The 20,224-nt window shown below is 27.2% G+C and overlaps 1 protein-coding gene across 2 annotated transcripts in view; it reads left to right on the plus strand.

The window, feature by feature from the left end:
• The first annotated feature begins 854 nt into the window (after positions 1-854).
• Positions 855-20,224, plus strand: part of LOC107169960 (alpha-tocopherol transfer protein-like) — a 41,026-nt gene continuing 21,656 nt past the window's right edge. The window contains exons 1-2 of one of the 2 annotated variants that reach the window (XM_015520047.2): positions 855-1,136; positions 1,198-1,457. In XM_015520047.2, the coding sequence (XP_015375533.2) occupies positions 1,286-1,457 (172 nt within the window). In that variant the 5' untranslated portion in view covers positions 855-1,136; positions 1,198-1,285. Of the gene's footprint in view, positions 1,458-20,224 lie in introns of both variants that reach the window. The other variant, XM_015519968.2, reaches the window with a different exon arrangement.

The following is a 20,224-nucleotide window of genomic DNA, read 5'->3' on the forward strand; positions in this document are numbered from 1 at the left end:
AGAGATTACGGTACCTATATTAATTATATAAATATAAAATATTTATATTCAATAATATTATATAATAAAAAATAAAATAATCACTGGAAAAATGTTTAGGTACCGTACGATTTTCATAATATGTTGGAAACTGTTATTTTTATCTGGATAACTTTAATAATACAACATTCAACGAATTCCTGATTTTTTTGTTTTATTTAAAATAATATAATATGGTACCAAATACATTGTAAAAAAGCTGAGAATTGATTATTTTGAAAGACATACTATAGAAAGTTTGAGATTAAAGAGTTCATAAATAGAGTTAATTGAAAATTGTATAGTATTTCTATCTATAAATTAAGAAGAAAAAATAATCATGTTTGATTAGTTCTAAAAGACAGGATAATAATCATTATACCCAAAGAGAATTTATTTATAAATAAAATCACTCTTTATTTATTAAGTTAATATCAATGAGATTTGAATTGATTAAGTTAAAAGTTCAGTTAATATAAAAAATTAATGAACAAAGTCAATTTAAATACACTTGACTCAAACAACTCGTTTGTGCCTCTCGGCATTTATAATTATTACAAAAACAATAATATGATATGTACCTACCAAATAGATTCTCGTGTAATTATAAAACTTTTATAGTGATGTGTATATTATTGATTGCTGTGCACGGTAATACTTTTGTGGGTATGAAATAAAAAAATAAAATAAAAATCGAGATTCCCGATAGTAGACCGTTAAACCGCCGGTTGGTCGGCGCTAGTGTTCATCGTAACCAGTTCGATGGTGGACAATGATGGCGGGAGTAGCGTAGTCTTGCAGACATACGTAACACATAGTAATAATAATAACAATAATACTATCACAGTCCACAGGTAATAATATTATTATCGCGGCCTATTAGCTATTATAACACCGCAGCGGTCGTGTTGCAATTCCATTTACAACCAAACGTCTGAGCACCGAGCACATTCGCACTTACGCACGGCACCGTACCGGTTAGTCGCAAGACTGTTGTAATATTGTTGACGGTTTTTGCTTAAAACCGTCGGGTTGTTCTGTCATCGTCTTGTCGTCAACCACTACGCACATCGATCATCATCCGTCCGCCAACACACACGAAGCCTATAGGTGCTGTTGTATGTACATAATATTTTATTTTGTCGTCATCGTCGTTTTACCTGCACATCATAATATTAGAGGTGTAAGTGACCACCATATTCGCCGTCCGTCAACGTCTGAAATCATAAAATTTTGAACGCGAAACGAAAACCCGAACAATTATACCATGGAAGTGGACAAGTACGGACCAGTCGTGAAAATGGGCTCCGGGTACGAGTTGCGGTTTGAAGATGGCGCCGATTTCGAAGAATCGTACAAGGAGCGCGCCGTGAACGACCTGCGCGAGACGCCGGAACGCCGGGCAGAAGCTCTTGAGGAACTCCGGAGACTGATCAAAGGTAAAGCTCACATGAATATTTTTGTAAAACGATTATAGAGAGAATAGTTTCTCTCTCTCTCTCTCTCTCTGCACTCTGCAAGCGAGTGAGAAAGATTATAACCACGATGTTACCGATCGTAATATATTTTCCGCAAAATATAATAACAATTTTATGATATTCCATAGTATCATGTTATTGTAATTTTAATATATTGGTAATAATCGTACGCGTATCTGCGTTCATTATTTATAACATAGGATACTCCGTGAATTACTGATAGATTAAAATAATACTAATAATAAAAAATTGATCCCTCAAAAGAGCTTTTTTACTTTAATCCTATTAAAATAAATCGCATTCTCACGAGAGGAGAGCATCATTATACTACCATAAAAAGTTGTACGCGATTCCAGTTTACATACATAATATTATCTATCAATTTGACGAATCTTAATAGAGTTAAAAAGTTCCTCAATTAAATACCTACAATTATAAATAAGATATAATACGATTTACATTACAATATGAACCTTTGGATATTTTCCATAGGCTATACCTATTCAACATTTTTTTTTTTTTTAACACGAATTACCTAATAATAATAATAATAATAATAACACTTTTTACAAGTCACCTTCCTTGTAACAAATTATACATAATGTAGCCAATATAGAGTTAATGTAGGTTTATTTTACATACTCGAGTTACATAGAATTTATTATCCATGAACTTTTGATTTATGCTTACATTATTTCAAATTTCAAATTTTTTTGAATAAATATATTATTGAAAGTTCTGATAACAGTATTTTTCCAAATTTCATGATTATTATTTATATTAAATTGTAATTCAAATAACTATTATACCTACGTACCTACAACTTTTACGAATTATTAAAAAAATGTTTGAAATAAATCTATTGGTATTTAAACGAGTGTAACTACAACGAATGGTGTGGTCATAAGCATTCATTTATACATTACAATAAAGAAATATAAATAATTTCCTTTCATTCAGTCAATTTCCTCGGTGATATAGTGTAAATGAATTATGCCGGTATTGGAATTTTAAATACGAAAAATGGAGAAGTTATAGGTAAATGAACTGCAACTGCAAATAAGACGTCATAATCTTTAATAATAATTATCATAGACCCTGTAGTGTTATTTCAACTGAATTAGATTACTATTATAATACTTATTATGCATTCACATTTTCAACGAAATTCTTTGGAGTTATAATTCACTGATTTGTATCTATATTATGAATATCTTAAAATATTCTAGAGAAACTTTTACGAGTAATAATAACGCTACCACTGGGAATGATTTTGTAAATGATTCAATACAAAAAGAGGGATGTTATAAATAATTTAGCGTATGTACTTTTAGCAGTTATAGATGTATTAACACCTTTTCCATTTCACATGTAAAACGTTTGGAATATTGTTTTTCTTTTTAATTTATACTTGAAAGTGTTTGATTGTATTTTAAGAGCGGTGTATTGAATAATAGAATTAAAAGTAATATTAATTATGCTCTTTGTCGAGCGAATTTACATTTTATCATTATCCCTTGAACGTTTTAAGAACAAGACTATACCGTTTAAACGTGACTTACATACGATGGAGTGAACTTAATATTCCAAGCTACAAATGTAATTCCCATAATGTAGTGTGTAGTGTAACCTTTGTCATCGTATTCTATTTCACCCTTTAATTTCGTCGTTTGGACTATTATTGAGCCATTATAATATGTGTTAAGTTTAAAATAATATCTAAAATTCAGTTTAAATCAGAATATTGTTTTGGCATAGACCCCAGATTAAAATGTAATTAATTTAATAATCTTCATCGAAGCTTTAAACGATCACAATCATTGTTCCACGAATCATGTAGGTACCTATATCTATACTCATTGTATCACACAGGTCAGAATGTATACCTATTAGGTGTAAGTTATAATTATTAATGCTCAATACAAAATTAATTTGATATAAATGCCACGCGTTGTCCCACGATGCTCAGTTGTAGGTATATTTATAATTGGTGGTGGAGTAATTAAATTTGCCAAGCTAGAATCTACGCAAAAACTACTGAAATGTCCACAACACCACGCGAAAACTCTTCATTTATCAATTAAGGTTGCCGAACGTTGAAATCGTAGACAAATCTTATCACCCTGATTTAATTAACATTTGGTTGAAAAGTTTATCGTCTTGTATTCGTTACCTATATAGTTAAGTGTGATTTAATAATATACATCATTATGAATAACTATAATCATCTAGATACCGATTTAAAGCCTAGATGTATTATAGCGAAAATTTATACCTAATGATAACTGTTATTGTAATGATTATTATGTATTTGAAAAACAAGCAAAATAACTTATTATTATCAAACATGTGTTATAGTTTTTGTATCGAAAATGAAATACGCCAAATTATATATACAATGACTAACACAATACAGAGGTTAATACATAATCCGATTATTAATAAACCGAGTACAAGCGGTCAGATTGGTTAGTAAATATTTTATCGAAACAGAATATAACATACATAGGTGATCTATGATACGATAATTATGTACCGACAATGCAAAATAGATGAATAATAATCTAAATAATTCATAATATAATGTGTCATCAACCTCATTCAGAAATATCAAAGTTTAATGGCTAAACCATGCATTACATAATATAGCATATACATTATTGTTCTGATAATCGAATTTATAGGGAAGTACCTATATATAGACCAAATTAATTATTGTTTTATCGGTGATGCGCACAAGACTCGATGTGAAGAATTTAAAATTAAAAAAAAAAATCAATATATAATTATTCGCTAAATATGGCTTGAGGCGGACACTGAGAATTATCAATGATTATGTAATTTATGATTTAGTACTCCCATAGCAATAGTGTCCCATAAGGTACCTACATCAAATATGTGATGTACGTATAACAAAAATAATATTAGTAGTTTTTTAAGGTCTAAGTATAATTATAAATAGAAATAATGTTGCCGTATCTAACATTTTTTTAGAAATTATAATATCTGTTTTTTATTATTATTATTAATAAGAAGGAAGCCTCGATAACGTGACCATTGGCTGAAATATTTACCTACAATATAAATATTATGGAAAAATCTTATCTACCTTAATTTGTCAGTAACCAATGTCACTTTACGCTGTATGGGGACAGTAAAACTTGGTCTTTCATATTATGGTACCATTGAAAAAAACCACTGCTATAGCAATAGCAGTAGCGTCAATTTTCAGTCGATTTATTGAGTGGTGCTATAACAGTATTATTCAAAAGTATCCCCTGGCGTCACTTAACAAGAATACGGCTATAGAAGTATTTTTTCATGACTGTCCGTCAATGAGTAAGGGGTAGAAAAATGTGATAAATAAAGTTTAATACATTTTGGTATACTATCGGATTTGAACGTTTAAAATCAACTAAATCAACTAAAATAATTATCGATTACAAAAAAAGTAGAAAAGAAATAATAAATGATGATGAAAATCAATTGTTTTCTATGGAAAGCAATCATAACGTGTCAATAACAATGTACCTACCTATTGTTATAAAATAGTAAATTTTCCCTAATAAATCACAGACATGAAATATACGTCCTTGTTCTATTGCTTCTATACACTTAAGTCTTCTATAGTCATAAATCGTCAACTTTTATTTTAGAATTTCTATACTATAAATAGGTACAATATATTAATATAATATATTGAAGCATTTTAATGTAATATACAATTTTTTAAGAAAATACAGCTATATATTCAGATATTTAAAAATATATTCAATTATTCATTCACTTAATATCTTATGTACTCTCCTGCTACTCACATAGAAAGAGTATCATTTTAATTTTGTCGATCTAAATTTAGTGTCTAGACTTACTACGTTATAGATGCTCAAATTAATTATAATTAAATAATGAATTTATATAGTTGAAAGGTAATATAATAAAAAATTATTGTATCAAATAATTTTGTAAGTATCTATGTGAATAAACATCAACTGTATAAAATTAATATTTTTCAACTTTTGAAAAAAATTATGAGAAACTGATTAATAAAATAAATTTAAACTATGAAATATTAATAATTAAACGATAATATCATAAGATACATCTATTATAAACGAATAATGTGTTTTACATTTAAATATAATCATTTTTGTCTTGGCCCTTAACATTTTGTTGAACCATTTTAATTTGATTTTCAAAAAAATTAATACCCACCAACTCATAAATAGAAGTAATATGTTCCTACATCGCAGTACGTTTTTTATTTACCTCACATGTTCAAATATCACGATGCACAAACAAATAGGATCCTATAAATATGAATTTCGATTTAATATTATTAACCATTTCCGCTGTTTATTAATTAAATTATACACTTGATAAAAAAAAAAAATTACAAAAAACGTGTTCATAATATTAATTATTTATATCATTAATTAAAAAAGTTCAACTTGATTTAATAAATATTAAGTACCTTATAACTGATAAGTGGAAACCCTAGTACAATATAGAAATGTATTTAATAAATTAATTGTTTTATTTTCAATATCACAAAGTTTATAAAATTTATTGTGATATTTGTATACATCGTACAAGGTAACTAGAATAAAAAATAAAATCTTTACCTAAACTCAAATATTCAAATATATTTTATTTTGCTTTAAAGTTTGATCGAGAAATTATGTTTTAACTTTTTCCTTTGAATATTTCTGTATACATTTATACAATGTGATCACACTACAAACATCTAAAAACCACTGGTATTAAACTTTGAAAATGAGGTTGGATAGAGGAGCATAGAATTACACGAAGTATATACTCAGGAAATTTAAAACATACTGCAGCTGATAACATTTAAAACAATCTTCCAAACGTAATCTGATCATGACAGTTTGCTCACGTCGGGAACGTGTACAAAATACATTAAAAATGATTTCTATGAATTTACGGAAAATAATATTTTGATAATGGTGGAATGAAAATATATACAACTATAAAGTATTTATCTATTACATTTTTTTTTGGCCGTGCTCAAACACCCTGTCGAACAGGTGATTACAGTATAAGAATAGTAAAAAATTACTGCCACCAATACAATAATTTAATGAAAATAAGATTTAAGAAAAAGTTTTAAAAATTAAGAACGTTTAAAAAAAAAAAAAATCATCACAAAACAATCATAATAAAAATTTTAAAAATTTTAAAAATGTAACCATAAATATTTGTATTTAGATTTCCATTTGCCTTTTAAACTATTGAATTATCCTAATATTTTTTAGTAGCTAGATATTAATCTTGATAAATTATATATAATTTTTTTTTGCCCTGATTTTCAGTAATATTTTATACACTAACGTATTAAAGTTAAAGTAATACATTATTACTTTAACTTATTTACTTATTATAACTATTATTACTAATAATATAATTTATAAAATTATAATAATATGAAGTTAAGAGTATACTGACATCAGTAAATTCAAATTCTCTCACTCGATTTTTTAATTTTTCTATTACTTTTTTTATCATTATTAAAGAAGCATATTAATCAACAGGGAACTGATTAAAATAAATTAAATATTATAGAACGAAATTTAACTATAGATAATTACCTTATTTAAACGAGAGTAAAGACATTAAGAGATGTTTAAAATGTTCATAATTATATTGAGTGAATATTTTTTACATAAATAAAAAATTGGTTTTGTACCAACTCAAATTATTTATATTTGTAAAACATTTTCATAATAGTCTAACATACAGTGCATAACATAATGATAAATAAAAATCACATTTATTAATTGATTTTTGTGATATTTAAGCTTTTCATATTTAATCCTGTATCCAAACATAAATTCTTCAATGCAAGTTAAATAATTGTAATGAAATGGATCTGATAAAAGTTGAAAACAATTTTTTTTCTGAGATGATGCACGTAATAAAGTTTTGAAAAAATTTCATAATAACTTAAACTATAAGTCTATGGTAACTTTAGAAAACTCAATATTTTACATGTCTTTGTAGTAGGTAACTTTTATTTAATTTTGTATTATGTAGTTTGAATGTGCTTATTTTAAAATTAAACTTCGTGTTTAAAAGTAATATATTTTAGTTGTATAATAATAATGTTTGAATCGTAAAAATTTAAAAAAAAAACCTTAGTTAGTATAAAATCACTGTGAAATTCCTTTAAATGACGTGTAAAAATATTTCTTGGGTAATTGGGTATCATTGTTGTCATATAATATTATAATTTACTATTACCTATTGAAAAAATTGTCATGGAAAAAACATAAACACTAATTATATTCAATTGTCACCTTGACATGTTGAAGAGAATTATAACTCTGACGACTATTAATATTTTATAAAATTGACATATTGTTTTTAGAATAATACACCTACTGTAATAATAAAACAATTAGTAATGTAATATTATGATTATTAAACACCGTCCAGGCGAAAGTCTAAGAACTATAGTTGAACTTAAATCTGTTTTGAATGTTGTGATGCATTTTTAAAGAGAATAATATTATTGTAAATGCAAGCTATGAGATAATATGCGATATCAGCAATACTGTAATGTCTATAAAACATTAATTAATGTACATCGGCGTTCATACAAAACATATTTGTGAGAAAAACATTAAAATCTAACACAATTTTGGTATTGATATCGAACAAATCTATTAAGTATTTGCGTAAATGATAATAATCATTTGCAGTAAGTACCTACATTATATGCGAGAAGTGATTGAAACAGTGGCTTGTATGAAGTTAATAGGTCATCGCGATAAAAAAAATTAATAAATAAAGAGAAAAATGTACTTACACGTATTAGAGCTAACGTTCCACCTCGTCTCGTCGGATCCGAAACGAAACGAACACATTACTCATATATTATAGTGTATATTATTATTATATACATTATATATATATATATATATATATATATATATATATATATATTATTATATAAAATAAACAAATATATTTGCATCAATAGAATTTGAAGTACTTTTACCCAACATAATCCGAATACATGTTTGCGAAAACAAATATAGTTTCATTTATATACCTATTGCATTTTAATTTGATTAAAAGAAAACACACCGTATCTTTTGATTTCGTATTCTGAAGCGAAATATTTTAATGAAAAGTAGAGGAATCTTAATATTAAATATTAAAGTGATAGTTGTTTTTATTTTAAACGTTTATAGTTAGGACAGAAGCGGTGTATATTATTATATTATGTGTAATAATAAGACAGGTATTAATTTGTAATTATGCCACACACTTTAACGCAAAAATTATATTTTGACTTAAATGCTCACAATATAAAATTACAAAGATTTTAGTATACCTAATTTATTCTGTAAATATATCATTTTTATATGATCTAATTAGATCGCAAAGCACTATGTATGTACAGAAATCATGTGAGATCATTAATTTTTATTTTGTTTCAACCAAAAACACAAAAACTGACGTTTGTTTTATAACATCATGATACAGATAATAATATTATAATAGACGTATAATAATAGCTCAGTTACTGCCACGTAATCTTCTCGTGCCTCCTGAAATATCATCAAACTGTAGTACTCGTAATAATAATATAATTTACGATTTTAGTATCGCGGGCATCGCGCTGTACAACAACGCACCGCAATACCATATAACATTATTATTATCAAATATGTATAAGGCATATAATAATGTTATTATAGGCATAGGTAGGTACTCCACATATAGTACACATACCTATACGTCATATATATATATATATTATATTTAATGCATTTCACATTTCGGGGAAGAAAATAAAAGTCACCTGCGCACACCCATTGCGTGTGTTCGTAACAGTGCAGTATTGGGTCAAGGCGATCGTGTTTGTCCGAACTCGTTAGGTTAGGGCAACGATATATTTGCGCGTTATGCAACGTTAGCGCGTCGCATTATCGTTTGTAACCACATAACGCAGTCCACAGCCGGACCTAACCAGTTTGGTTGCCCTCTGAGTGTTATGCAGTTATGGTATATGTGATGTTGTCGAGACGACTGACTGACTGGCTATGGCTCGCATGATTGTATGCTGAGTACCATATTATAGCGGATAGCTATAGACGCGTAGCTCATCGGAATCACCGGAACTGGAGTCTAATTCGAGTCCGTTGACCGAATGATTAACGATAGAGGCGAAAAGTCCAAGAATAAAAATATATTATAGCCACAGTGGCTTCAGAATGTCGTGTGTGTTGTGAGAGGGTTAAAAATGTCCACCAACTTTATCTGGAAATGATTTTTATCAATTTAAATTTTTTCATTATTCAAAACACATACTTAAACACATAACAACTTACAAACCCCTTGGATACACCACTAATTATGCATGAGAAAAGACAACATAATAAATTTGGTCATGTACTTTTATGTCATAACTCATAATATACCTACCTACATATTATTATTGTTGTCTTGACGTATTTATTTATCAATGTTTATTTCATTTAACATTCACGTACATAGCCATGTGGGTCATAAACAAGGCAAGTTAAAAGTTCAGTTAATTTTAACTTTTTCACTTCATTAATTGGAATTAAATAATTAGATAAATAACGAGGTATTTTCAATAAAATCTAGGTTAAGTTTATTTATAAATGATAAACTATTATATACCTAATTATAATTAATATTACGAATCATAATGGGTATATGTAATCAAAAGCGCAAATTATTTCTTCTTGCCATTAGACAGATTATTGTTCAATTAAAATAACATAATTTAATATCATATGATTATAAGAAACGATAATTTAAAATAAATAGTTATATTGACTACGAACGCTAAAACATGTAAATACTAAAAGAGGTGATACTCAAAAAAACAAGGTATAAAATATTTTTTTTTCATAATATAGTATAAAATTACTTATTATTTAGTAAGTTATGACTAACAATTTATTGTAAATGCATTCAATGAAATTTATTGTTTTTATTAGCTATCTTAAACTATATACTTATCGGGTAGCTATATTAAATTTAAACAATTACATACTTAGAGACACGCTAGTACATCTGAGGGAGATCGTAATATTATATTTTTTAAGAACGTCCGATCTTTCTTCCTGACTCAAATATAGACGCAGACACTGGTATAGGTACAATGTATCATAATGTCTAGCTCAATATTACGAGATCAGCATCACCGTGGTCTTCTGGTCAAAATCACTGAATCCGGTTAAATGTCTAGTAGTTGTATTATTAGGTTAGGTTAGGTTAACATATTTCGTACTATGATTATATCATCAATGACTTCTTATTTTATGTTAAAACTACAATACCGTCATAAACGATATGTCATGTCAACCCATGTGAACGGCTATGTATAGTTTGTGTATAAAGAGTAGTGGTGTAAGGAATTTCGAGGTGTTGCAAATTAAAATTAAAAATGCATCCAGGCCCGGGCCTCATTCGTCGTGACGATATAGGTCATAATTTCTAACCCCCCTCCCCCCGTGGTATGCTTGACGTAGGTGCGTATTACACTCACTCATTGAAACAGATCGCAGGCCGTTTACCTATTCTTTTTTTATTTTTTTTATTTTACAATTTGAAATACACAATCTATATACAACATAGCACAATAAGTATATATGATATTATAATAATAACATGAATATCTTGAATTAAGAAATCACCCATTGGTGACACTTGGTTGGGAATTAACGCTGTCTAGAGTCTAGAACTCCGTTTTTTTTAAAAATATTTATAACAAGTCACGGCACCAGTTCCTTTTTAGACGACGCCCAGGGTTTACCGGTATGGTTTGAGTGTAGAAGCTCTTTATCAATGGATTTTGGTGGGTTCGTAGGTGATTATGAAAGCGCTTGTAGAAATATACAGCTTCTTCTGTCACAGTTTTCATTGTGAGGTCATTATGTAAAGTATAACCTATTCTCAACAGAAAATATTGATAAAATAATATAATATTGTCGTTTTTCGATCCACGTCCAACCGTTTCGCTACCTTTGCAATCACATCAAAGCCTGCACTGACCAGAAATCTGAATCCATGCGTTTGTCACTGTTCGTTCAAAACTAGAATTCGGTCCAACGTGAATGAAATTCTTTTTCATAAGAAAAAAATTGTGATGGGTACTTATTTAACTACGTTTGTTCAATGTTCCGGCCGTACTCCTATTTCTGTGAGTACAAAATAAAAAATCCTCTCCCTCCACTTTAATGCTTTTTTCGTTAACAAACACGTACGTATTATTATAACGCCATGAACGCAATTATCACCAGATACTTACATTCTTTAAATTATCTTCATGTATGTATAACTAAAATGGCTCGAATTTCCAGAAGTGGTCGTCTGAGATACAATATTGTTATCATAAATAAAGATCAATAAGTTGTATAACACTATAAGACAGAGTGCTGCTAACCTACTAAATAACTAGAATCAATTTTTCTTTTAATAATGATATGTCATAAATATTTAGATATATATAAATATTTTTGATATATTGAAATACACATACTTGTATATCGCATTTTAAAATTTTAGATTATATGATAATAGATTTTTTACCATTTAGGGTCTTTCCTTACAATTTATATTTTTTTTTAAATGAGAACCACATTTTTAATGTAAAGTTTTTTGAATACTTTGATGTGGATACCTATCTATATTCTATATTTAAATTCAAACGAATAGATTATAATATTATAATTAAAATATATATGCATTTGGCGAGGATATTTGATCCTGCGTAGTAATAATAGGCTTAAAATATAATATATAACGAGGGCTATGAAGATTTAAAAGTAAATTATACAAATTATATTAATATTGTCCTATAAACATTTTATAATTTGTATAAGTCGTTTGAGTTTAATAAGTACTAGATTAAGTATCAAGTTCATATTATGTTTTAAATTGTATGCAAAACTATTAATGGGGGGTCGCACCTTTATTATAAAAATTTGAACTTGTTCAACCTAAAACTATTAACAAAAGGAAAAATCGAGGTGTCGTGATTGTTGTATCACTCTGTATACGCCAGCTGAATCAATTTTCCGTCTCGTATCCTTTCGACAAAGGATGAGTTTTTGCTACCCACGTCACGGACTTTGCAGAAGTAAAAGTCGTGTAGTGCAGTATTATATACGCAAGTACTCGTCCCCGTGTGATGTATAATATTGCATGAATATTATGCTATAATAATGCGTAACGAGAAAAGTTGTTTTTAAACGCGAAGAACGCCTCAGATGATGTGATTCTTGAGCGAAAAATAACAATACACATTTGACATAAAAAGCAGTTCTATTTTAAGCACTAGCTCGGTGTCGATTATTAATTGGTATACAACAATTGGTTTTTAATTAAAATATTAACCATCAATGTGACACTGGAAGATGAAAGCGTCGTAATGAGTAATATATAGTGAAATATTATGCATACCAATCGCTAAAGAAATGGTTTCTGGTCTGCTAATTGCACACCGTTTAATCTAGGCGGTATTCGTAAATAGTATAGCTAAAATTATAATATAGATTTTGTTTATCTATATACACTCAACACTGTCTTATGTAATAATGACACATTAAACAAATTAGGTGCAAACTTACGAGTTACGATGGACACAAATAATAAAACTTTGTGTTAACCGTCTAAGCAAAATTTGTTCGTATTTTCTATGACACCTAATATTTTTTATTTCGTCCAGTCTCGGTCAACAGATTTTAAATTAATTATTATAAATATGATGTATAAACCTAACTCGCATAATAAAGTTAGTGTATAATTTAGATTTTAGCACAACCTTTGTTGTGTATAATATCAAAGATGACAAAATACATATTCGAACGCCTACAGGACTGTTATTATAAAATGAGATGCATAATAAACTCAAAGCGGTCTAGGAAACTATTGATTGATAAACTATAAGGGTAGGTATTTATTATTTCCATGTACCTTCGCGTACCTACACAGTGCATAACATATCTAGTTTTGAGATAGGCCCCATCGATGGTAATTTTTACATTATGTAGTTTCATTCAAATATTGTGTTAACACATTTTAGTTTTAATATTCAAAACTGTTGTTTTTAATCGCTTAAATGCTATATACCGATATTCAATTAGTTCGTAGGTAATTATTTCATAAACCCAAACCAGTTATACAAGTTTGGTACAATTACTGGTAATATTATTCAGATTTAAGCCATACCCTATATTTTTTCATTATAATCATTATTTCATAATCATGTTTTTTATTATTAAAACATTTGAAGAGTATAAAACTTTCCGGACTTCGGAAGTTTAGCTAAACTTATTATTTATTACCACCTCTGAAGGTAAAATGTATAATTCCAAAACATCGTGGTTTGAAATCATTTTTTTCCTGTCCAAGAAAAACTTTGTCCATATGAAATATGAAATAATAAATTATAGTAACACACGTTTATTATTATACATGAATTATGAGTACGCCAAACCTATTATGAAAAAAGAAGATTATAAAAATATATTATTTTACAATTCCTGCACTATTATAATATTGTGTATATAATAAACACAGGTTATATTATATGTTATAGTTATTGTCTTATTGTCTTATTATTATATATGTATTGTCTTAATTAAGCAAATATTGTCATAATTAGGTCTAAAACAACATCGTATTATGCATATTTAAGCAAAGTCCATAATAAACACACACTCAAACACATGTTATATTATATTGTAAACGATGTATTTCATGATTATTATTTTTAATATAAATATCGAATACAATTCTAAGAATATGTTTTACAGATAAGTAACATAAGTAATGATACATCTGCTTTAATTAATATAATATTAAATACTTTGCTATAGTATATTAAATATTTAAGTGTAATACATTATTATCTACTAATATAGTTACTCGTAGTTTGCAGTTATTCGGGAGAACTTGCAAATGTTTTGAAAATTGCATTCATTATTATAATATAGTTTGTGTTTATCATGTGCGACTAAAATCTTTCGAAACGCCATATCCTATCTAGAAAATTGAAGAAGATGAGCTCTACACTGCCTACGCCCTACGTAGTATAAGACAACAATATATAGCAGCTAGAAAAAAAATGCACCTTTTTTCTTTTTATGCATTAATATAATTTTAATCCAACACAAGCTTACTAAAATATTATACAATATTTAAGTTGAATGTGATGATTCAAAAAATAACACTCAACGCACATAGTTCGTTTATTATAATGTTTAATTGGCATATTAATTGATTATTTTGGATAAAATTGGTCTTTTTATTATATAGTGAAATTGAAAATAAACTTATTATGAATCTACGTTCAATTAAAACTTAAATTTTTCCAAGAACCTTTTTCTGAAATGCTGAAATGTAAAAAAATATTTTCTGCGATTTTCTCAAGTATAAATAAATTGTTTTTAACACAGAAATCGACGTAGTAGTGCATGTATATATTAAATCGCTTATAAAAACGCACATTTTAATATTCTTATTTGATAATCAAATACATTTTTTTACATTAAGATTACAAATATTTAACTCCTTTAATATAACCTTATACTAACCATAATTAATTGTAATATTACATTCGATTTGGTTTAGTGATTTAAATTAATATTCCTGATATCAAATTAATTTTTACATACAATTATTACAATTATTGGACCCTAATATCTACAAAAATGAAACAAGCAAAATTCAAATTATACATTTTATCAATTAATTTTACGATATGTTAAGAACACGGAATTAAAAAATATCGAATGTATCTATCAATTATCATAAATTCAAGTATGCATTTATTTTACCCTCCTGATTATATCGATCTATTTAATATTACTGAGTTGTAGGTACTATGAATTAATTCACACGCATACTTCTCAGTTTTTCTACATGTTACGTGTAGTTACAACATTGATGCATATCAATATATTGATCGCTTTACTAATTTCTCATACGAATTCTATGTACAGCGCACAAACTATATAAACGTAGCTTATTTAGTAGGTGCTATTATAATATGCGACCAATTTTTAACCATCCCAACAGTATGTAATCTAAGAATAATACCGGATTATTGTATATGGATACAATTTGTACTCATGTATCATAACACTAAGTAAATAACTAACTAACTTGTGGTACAGTTTTTTTTAAATATTAAATAGCATTCAAACATATTAGATTCGACGGATTTTTGAAATGTTCATGCTAATATCCATAACTCATAAGACAAAGCAGATAATACACCTACGTTGAAATTTATGTAGTAACTGTATAACATTTAAACCACTTGTGGTCGAAAGTTCAACGGTATGTACAATGCGGCATTAAACCCGGATCTTATAGAGTTTATGGTAGCTTAAATACGATTACGATAATGATCTGAGGTTAAGGTCAATATCAAGCAACTACTTGAGATTCCAATAAAGTATCATCATAATATAATACCTATAATCAAACATGTTTGTTTCATGCATGGGACCAATAATTCTAATAATAAAATTATGAATAAAACACGTTGAAAACGTAACTGAAAATTAATAACGTTTATTAAATCTTAACCACATTTTATTTTATGGGTACCAATACTTAAATTTGTTTACAATATCAATTGAAATATTTCAATGCAATACCTACGTACTAATATGAACTACCTAGTTAATTATTTAAGCAGTTACTATGAACTCCGTTTCATTTAAATGTAAATATATTTTAACGTTTTTACCATAGTATGGTACATTGATACACAATATTAAAAAATAAATAAATTTTTAAACAATTTATGTCCATAAAAAAATGTATGAAATATAAAGCTGAACTGTAGGAGTACTGAGTAAGTAACTCATAAATTAACCACTGTTAAAAGTCTACAAAGTGTGTGTAGAGCATTTACACAGATTATTTTTCAAATATTTAGTCATAAACTTTACTGCGATTATACATAATTCCGATAAAAATCACTCATACATATTACATAAAAAATACTGTTTTATTTTGTACGCATTTAATAGTATAGGGGTTATTTCCAAATATACGAGATTACGTTATAACTTATAACCGTCAATGAAGTGTGTTCAAAAAGTTACCAAGCAGAGCTTTGTTGCCTCATTTACTTTTACGCAATCGAAAATCCTCAGAATTATAAGCTACTTATAATAAATACTTAAACGTTCAAATAAAAGCAACAGGTGATACCGTAATTATTTACAACAAAAACATTTAATGTATGTGTATAATAATGTTGACCTGTAATGCAAATTGTAAATGATACTTAAGTTTGCCTTGATGTTTTTTATTACATATCAATAGGCACTTTTGATATTTGAAATTTTTTGTGTGACGGACAATGGTAATTGGTTAACATGGTTTTGTCTAATTAAAGTGCTGTATATTAACTAAGTACTACATAGTTAATAATTTATTGATTAAAATAAATGTTTTCAATTATGTATATTATAGCTTAATAAGACCATCAAACTTACGATTGTATTATTTGGTTGATATATGAGTAACATTATTTTACTATGCATCAAATACCCTGCAAAATTAGTACCAATCACGGAAAAATAATTTATTGTAATATTAAATATTGAGTAAAATTCAGCGGAATGTTATACATGAATGTAATTAGCTTTGAAACTTTAAATTAATTTTTTTAATATTGATCTCCAACACTCTTAAACAATATGACAGTTTAAGCATTTACTAGAGTGTATCACGCTCATTTTACTGTTTTAATATCGTAGATATCGTTCTTTTATTTTATTTAAAACAAAACGCGTGAAATCGAATAAAATATTTCGTTTAATAAATATTATATTTTCATTTATTTTAATAGGTATTGTTCGCACCTCAAATGAATAACTAACAGTTCACTAACTCTGTTTGTTGCGACAGTCATTTGAAAACTTTGATCAGGCTTGGTATAAATAAATATTTTAAGTTTATATTACCTTTGATCGTAAATGTTTATTTTCGTTAACATTAAGCACTTTATTGAAAAATTGTCTTCTAATTCTAGTTAATATCCATAATTTCACGTGTCGTGGCTTTATTGTGTACAGATGTGTTCAAGATGTATTTATTAAGATTGCATTTTGGCATGATTATAACTTTTCTGTGACGAGAAGAAATAATATTTTTTTTTTTTTAAATTAATTTTAAGTATCGACAATTATGACCGTGTGCTATCATAATGCATTATTTAAATTAAGTATTCAAATGTTTTGTTTGTATTAAACATGTACGTGTAACCGAGATTTTGGATTTCAGGATTTGTTTTATCAACAATGTTTTTAGGTACAGTAGTATATTTTTAAATAATATAATGACTAACTTACTATTATTAGGTATTAAAAATGTATAATTTATTAGATTATTAGATGGAAAAGATTTTAATTTGATTCTAAAGATTTTTTTGTATTAGCTTTATATAGAAGTTACAATTATACATATTAGCCTGCCTAGTAACTTAGTTATTAGCATACATTTTGAAAATTTTAAATTACTTCCCAGATTGTTTACCTACTCTATATTGTATTATGTCTATACTATAAAATACACTAGAAAAAAAAGTATCAACAATCAACATTCATGCTTGACTATTACTCAAAAAAAAAATCATACTTGTGTATGGAACAATATTAATTAATATTTATAATGATTGATGAAGTATCCTTAATAATACTTCTATTATATTTGTGCAATACTGTAATAATATTAAAACAGTATCACGGATTGTATAGGTATTTTTGATTAGCGTACTTTAGCGTCTAACATTGTTTACGTAAGCCAATTCGTTCGCATACTTATCCAATAAATACATTTAAATTACAATTTATTGAAAAGTACAGCGAAATATGTTAAAATATTTTTAAACATAACGTTATCAGTCACACAGTGTTATAGTAACTTAAATTGCAGTAAGCCCTTAATCAAATCAATACCTATTTATAATGCAAGGGAAGTATGTTTTTGGCACAATATTTTAAGTACAAACATAATTATATTAAATAATAAATTAAAAGTGATTTCATTGTTCTTTCGTGTTAAAAATTATAATGTAATATTTAACATTTCGTAGTGGCAAAAAGTTATTTTCTGGTGAAAATTTTATATAAAACATAATGAGTGTTTAGGTTCAGTAATTGTTTTAGAAGAAGTATGTCGTGAAAGATACGCCCTTCAAGTTCTATTAAATCAAGTAACATTAAATAAGTCAAAAACCTTTTACTAGAAGGTTAAACTGCGGCAAGTGTATTTTGGAATTTATATAACTTGTATAATTACGTTATTTAGTTCATTTTTTTTTGAAAGGTTTCAAAAGTTTCTTAAGAAACTAAGTGTCTCTCCTATATAATTACACCAATATTATTTTGTATAAAACTAAATTAAGTAAGATTTTTAATTAATATTGAGTATTTATTTTTTTTAAATGTTTTATACGCTCAAATAAATTTACATTTGTTTTATCGGCACATTTTTTTTCACATTATTAAGTACAACTTAATATTTTATTTTATTGATTAATTGTCGAACTATAATCAAGTATCAATTTAAATGGGCATTTTTAATTTGTATATTTTGATTTAAGTTTAAACTATAGTGATGAACTGATGCCTAAATGTTGTTAATCGACTTACCATATCTTTATATTATGATTATCTATTAAAAAGTGATAAATGGCAACAAAAAATGTTGTCTTCAAATTATTAATACTATCTTCATAGGAGAAATATAATTGATGTATTTGTGTAAGTTCTGTGAAAAAACACAAAAATCTATTCATAGTATAAAACATGGTTAATGAATCCTTTCACAGACTAAGCCAAAAGAAAATTTTAACCCGAATCAGCTGAAAGAAATATCTCCTGTATTCAAACAAAATTCAATTTTAATTTTATAAATGTATTTTAACTTATAATGTAATGCAGGAGACATAATCTCCGCCATGGGCTTGTCTAAAGAATTATCTTTCAAAAATAACGAAGTCGTATAAGAAATAAACAATATAAAAATAAATGTTAGATTTCAAATTAATTTCGGAATACTTTGGTTGCCAGGTATAAACCAATTGAAACCCTATACTTAAACTTCACTTTAATACAGAGTCTGAGATTTACAATTTGTAAAAGTCAAACGACCAGTACAGCGCTAATAATATATATTTTTCAATTAAATTACTGCCAATTACAATAAAATAAAATAAGAGAAACAAGTTTGCCAATCAATCCAAATTCGAAGATCAAACAAATATAATAATATAATATAATGACGACTGTGGAGTTTATTGACCGGTTTACTGATAATGTACGTATTATATCAACAAAAGTATATTTCTCTCTGGCAAACGCTAATTAGGTTACGGTGTCGTTACTGAGGCGATCTTCAGCAGGTTATCGGTCGACCCACTTGTGTTTCGGTTATAAAACGTAATCTAAATGAAGTCGTATATTGGCAGTAGTAGTTTTAATTTTAGTGAGAGATTTAATTTTATTATCCGCTAGTAGCTATGTGTGAATACATAATAGTAATATACATTGAATTTGCAATAATAATAAGCGTAGACGTACTTTACGGTTTCCACACTGGGTTGTAGCCTGGCGTTGAATGCCGTCAAATATGTCAAAAGTCTTTAATCCCTTGTCACCCCGCATAAGTTACTGTAAATAAAAAATTTTAATAAC

The sequence above is a fragment of the Diuraphis noxia genome, unplaced genomic scaffold, assembly GCF_037042655.1.
Source record: "Diuraphis noxia isolate RWA-SAM2 unplaced genomic scaffold, SU_Dnox_SAM2 contig0001, whole genome shotgun sequence".
Classification (NCBI taxonomy): Eukaryota; Metazoa; Arthropoda; class Insecta; order Hemiptera; family Aphididae; genus Diuraphis; species Diuraphis noxia.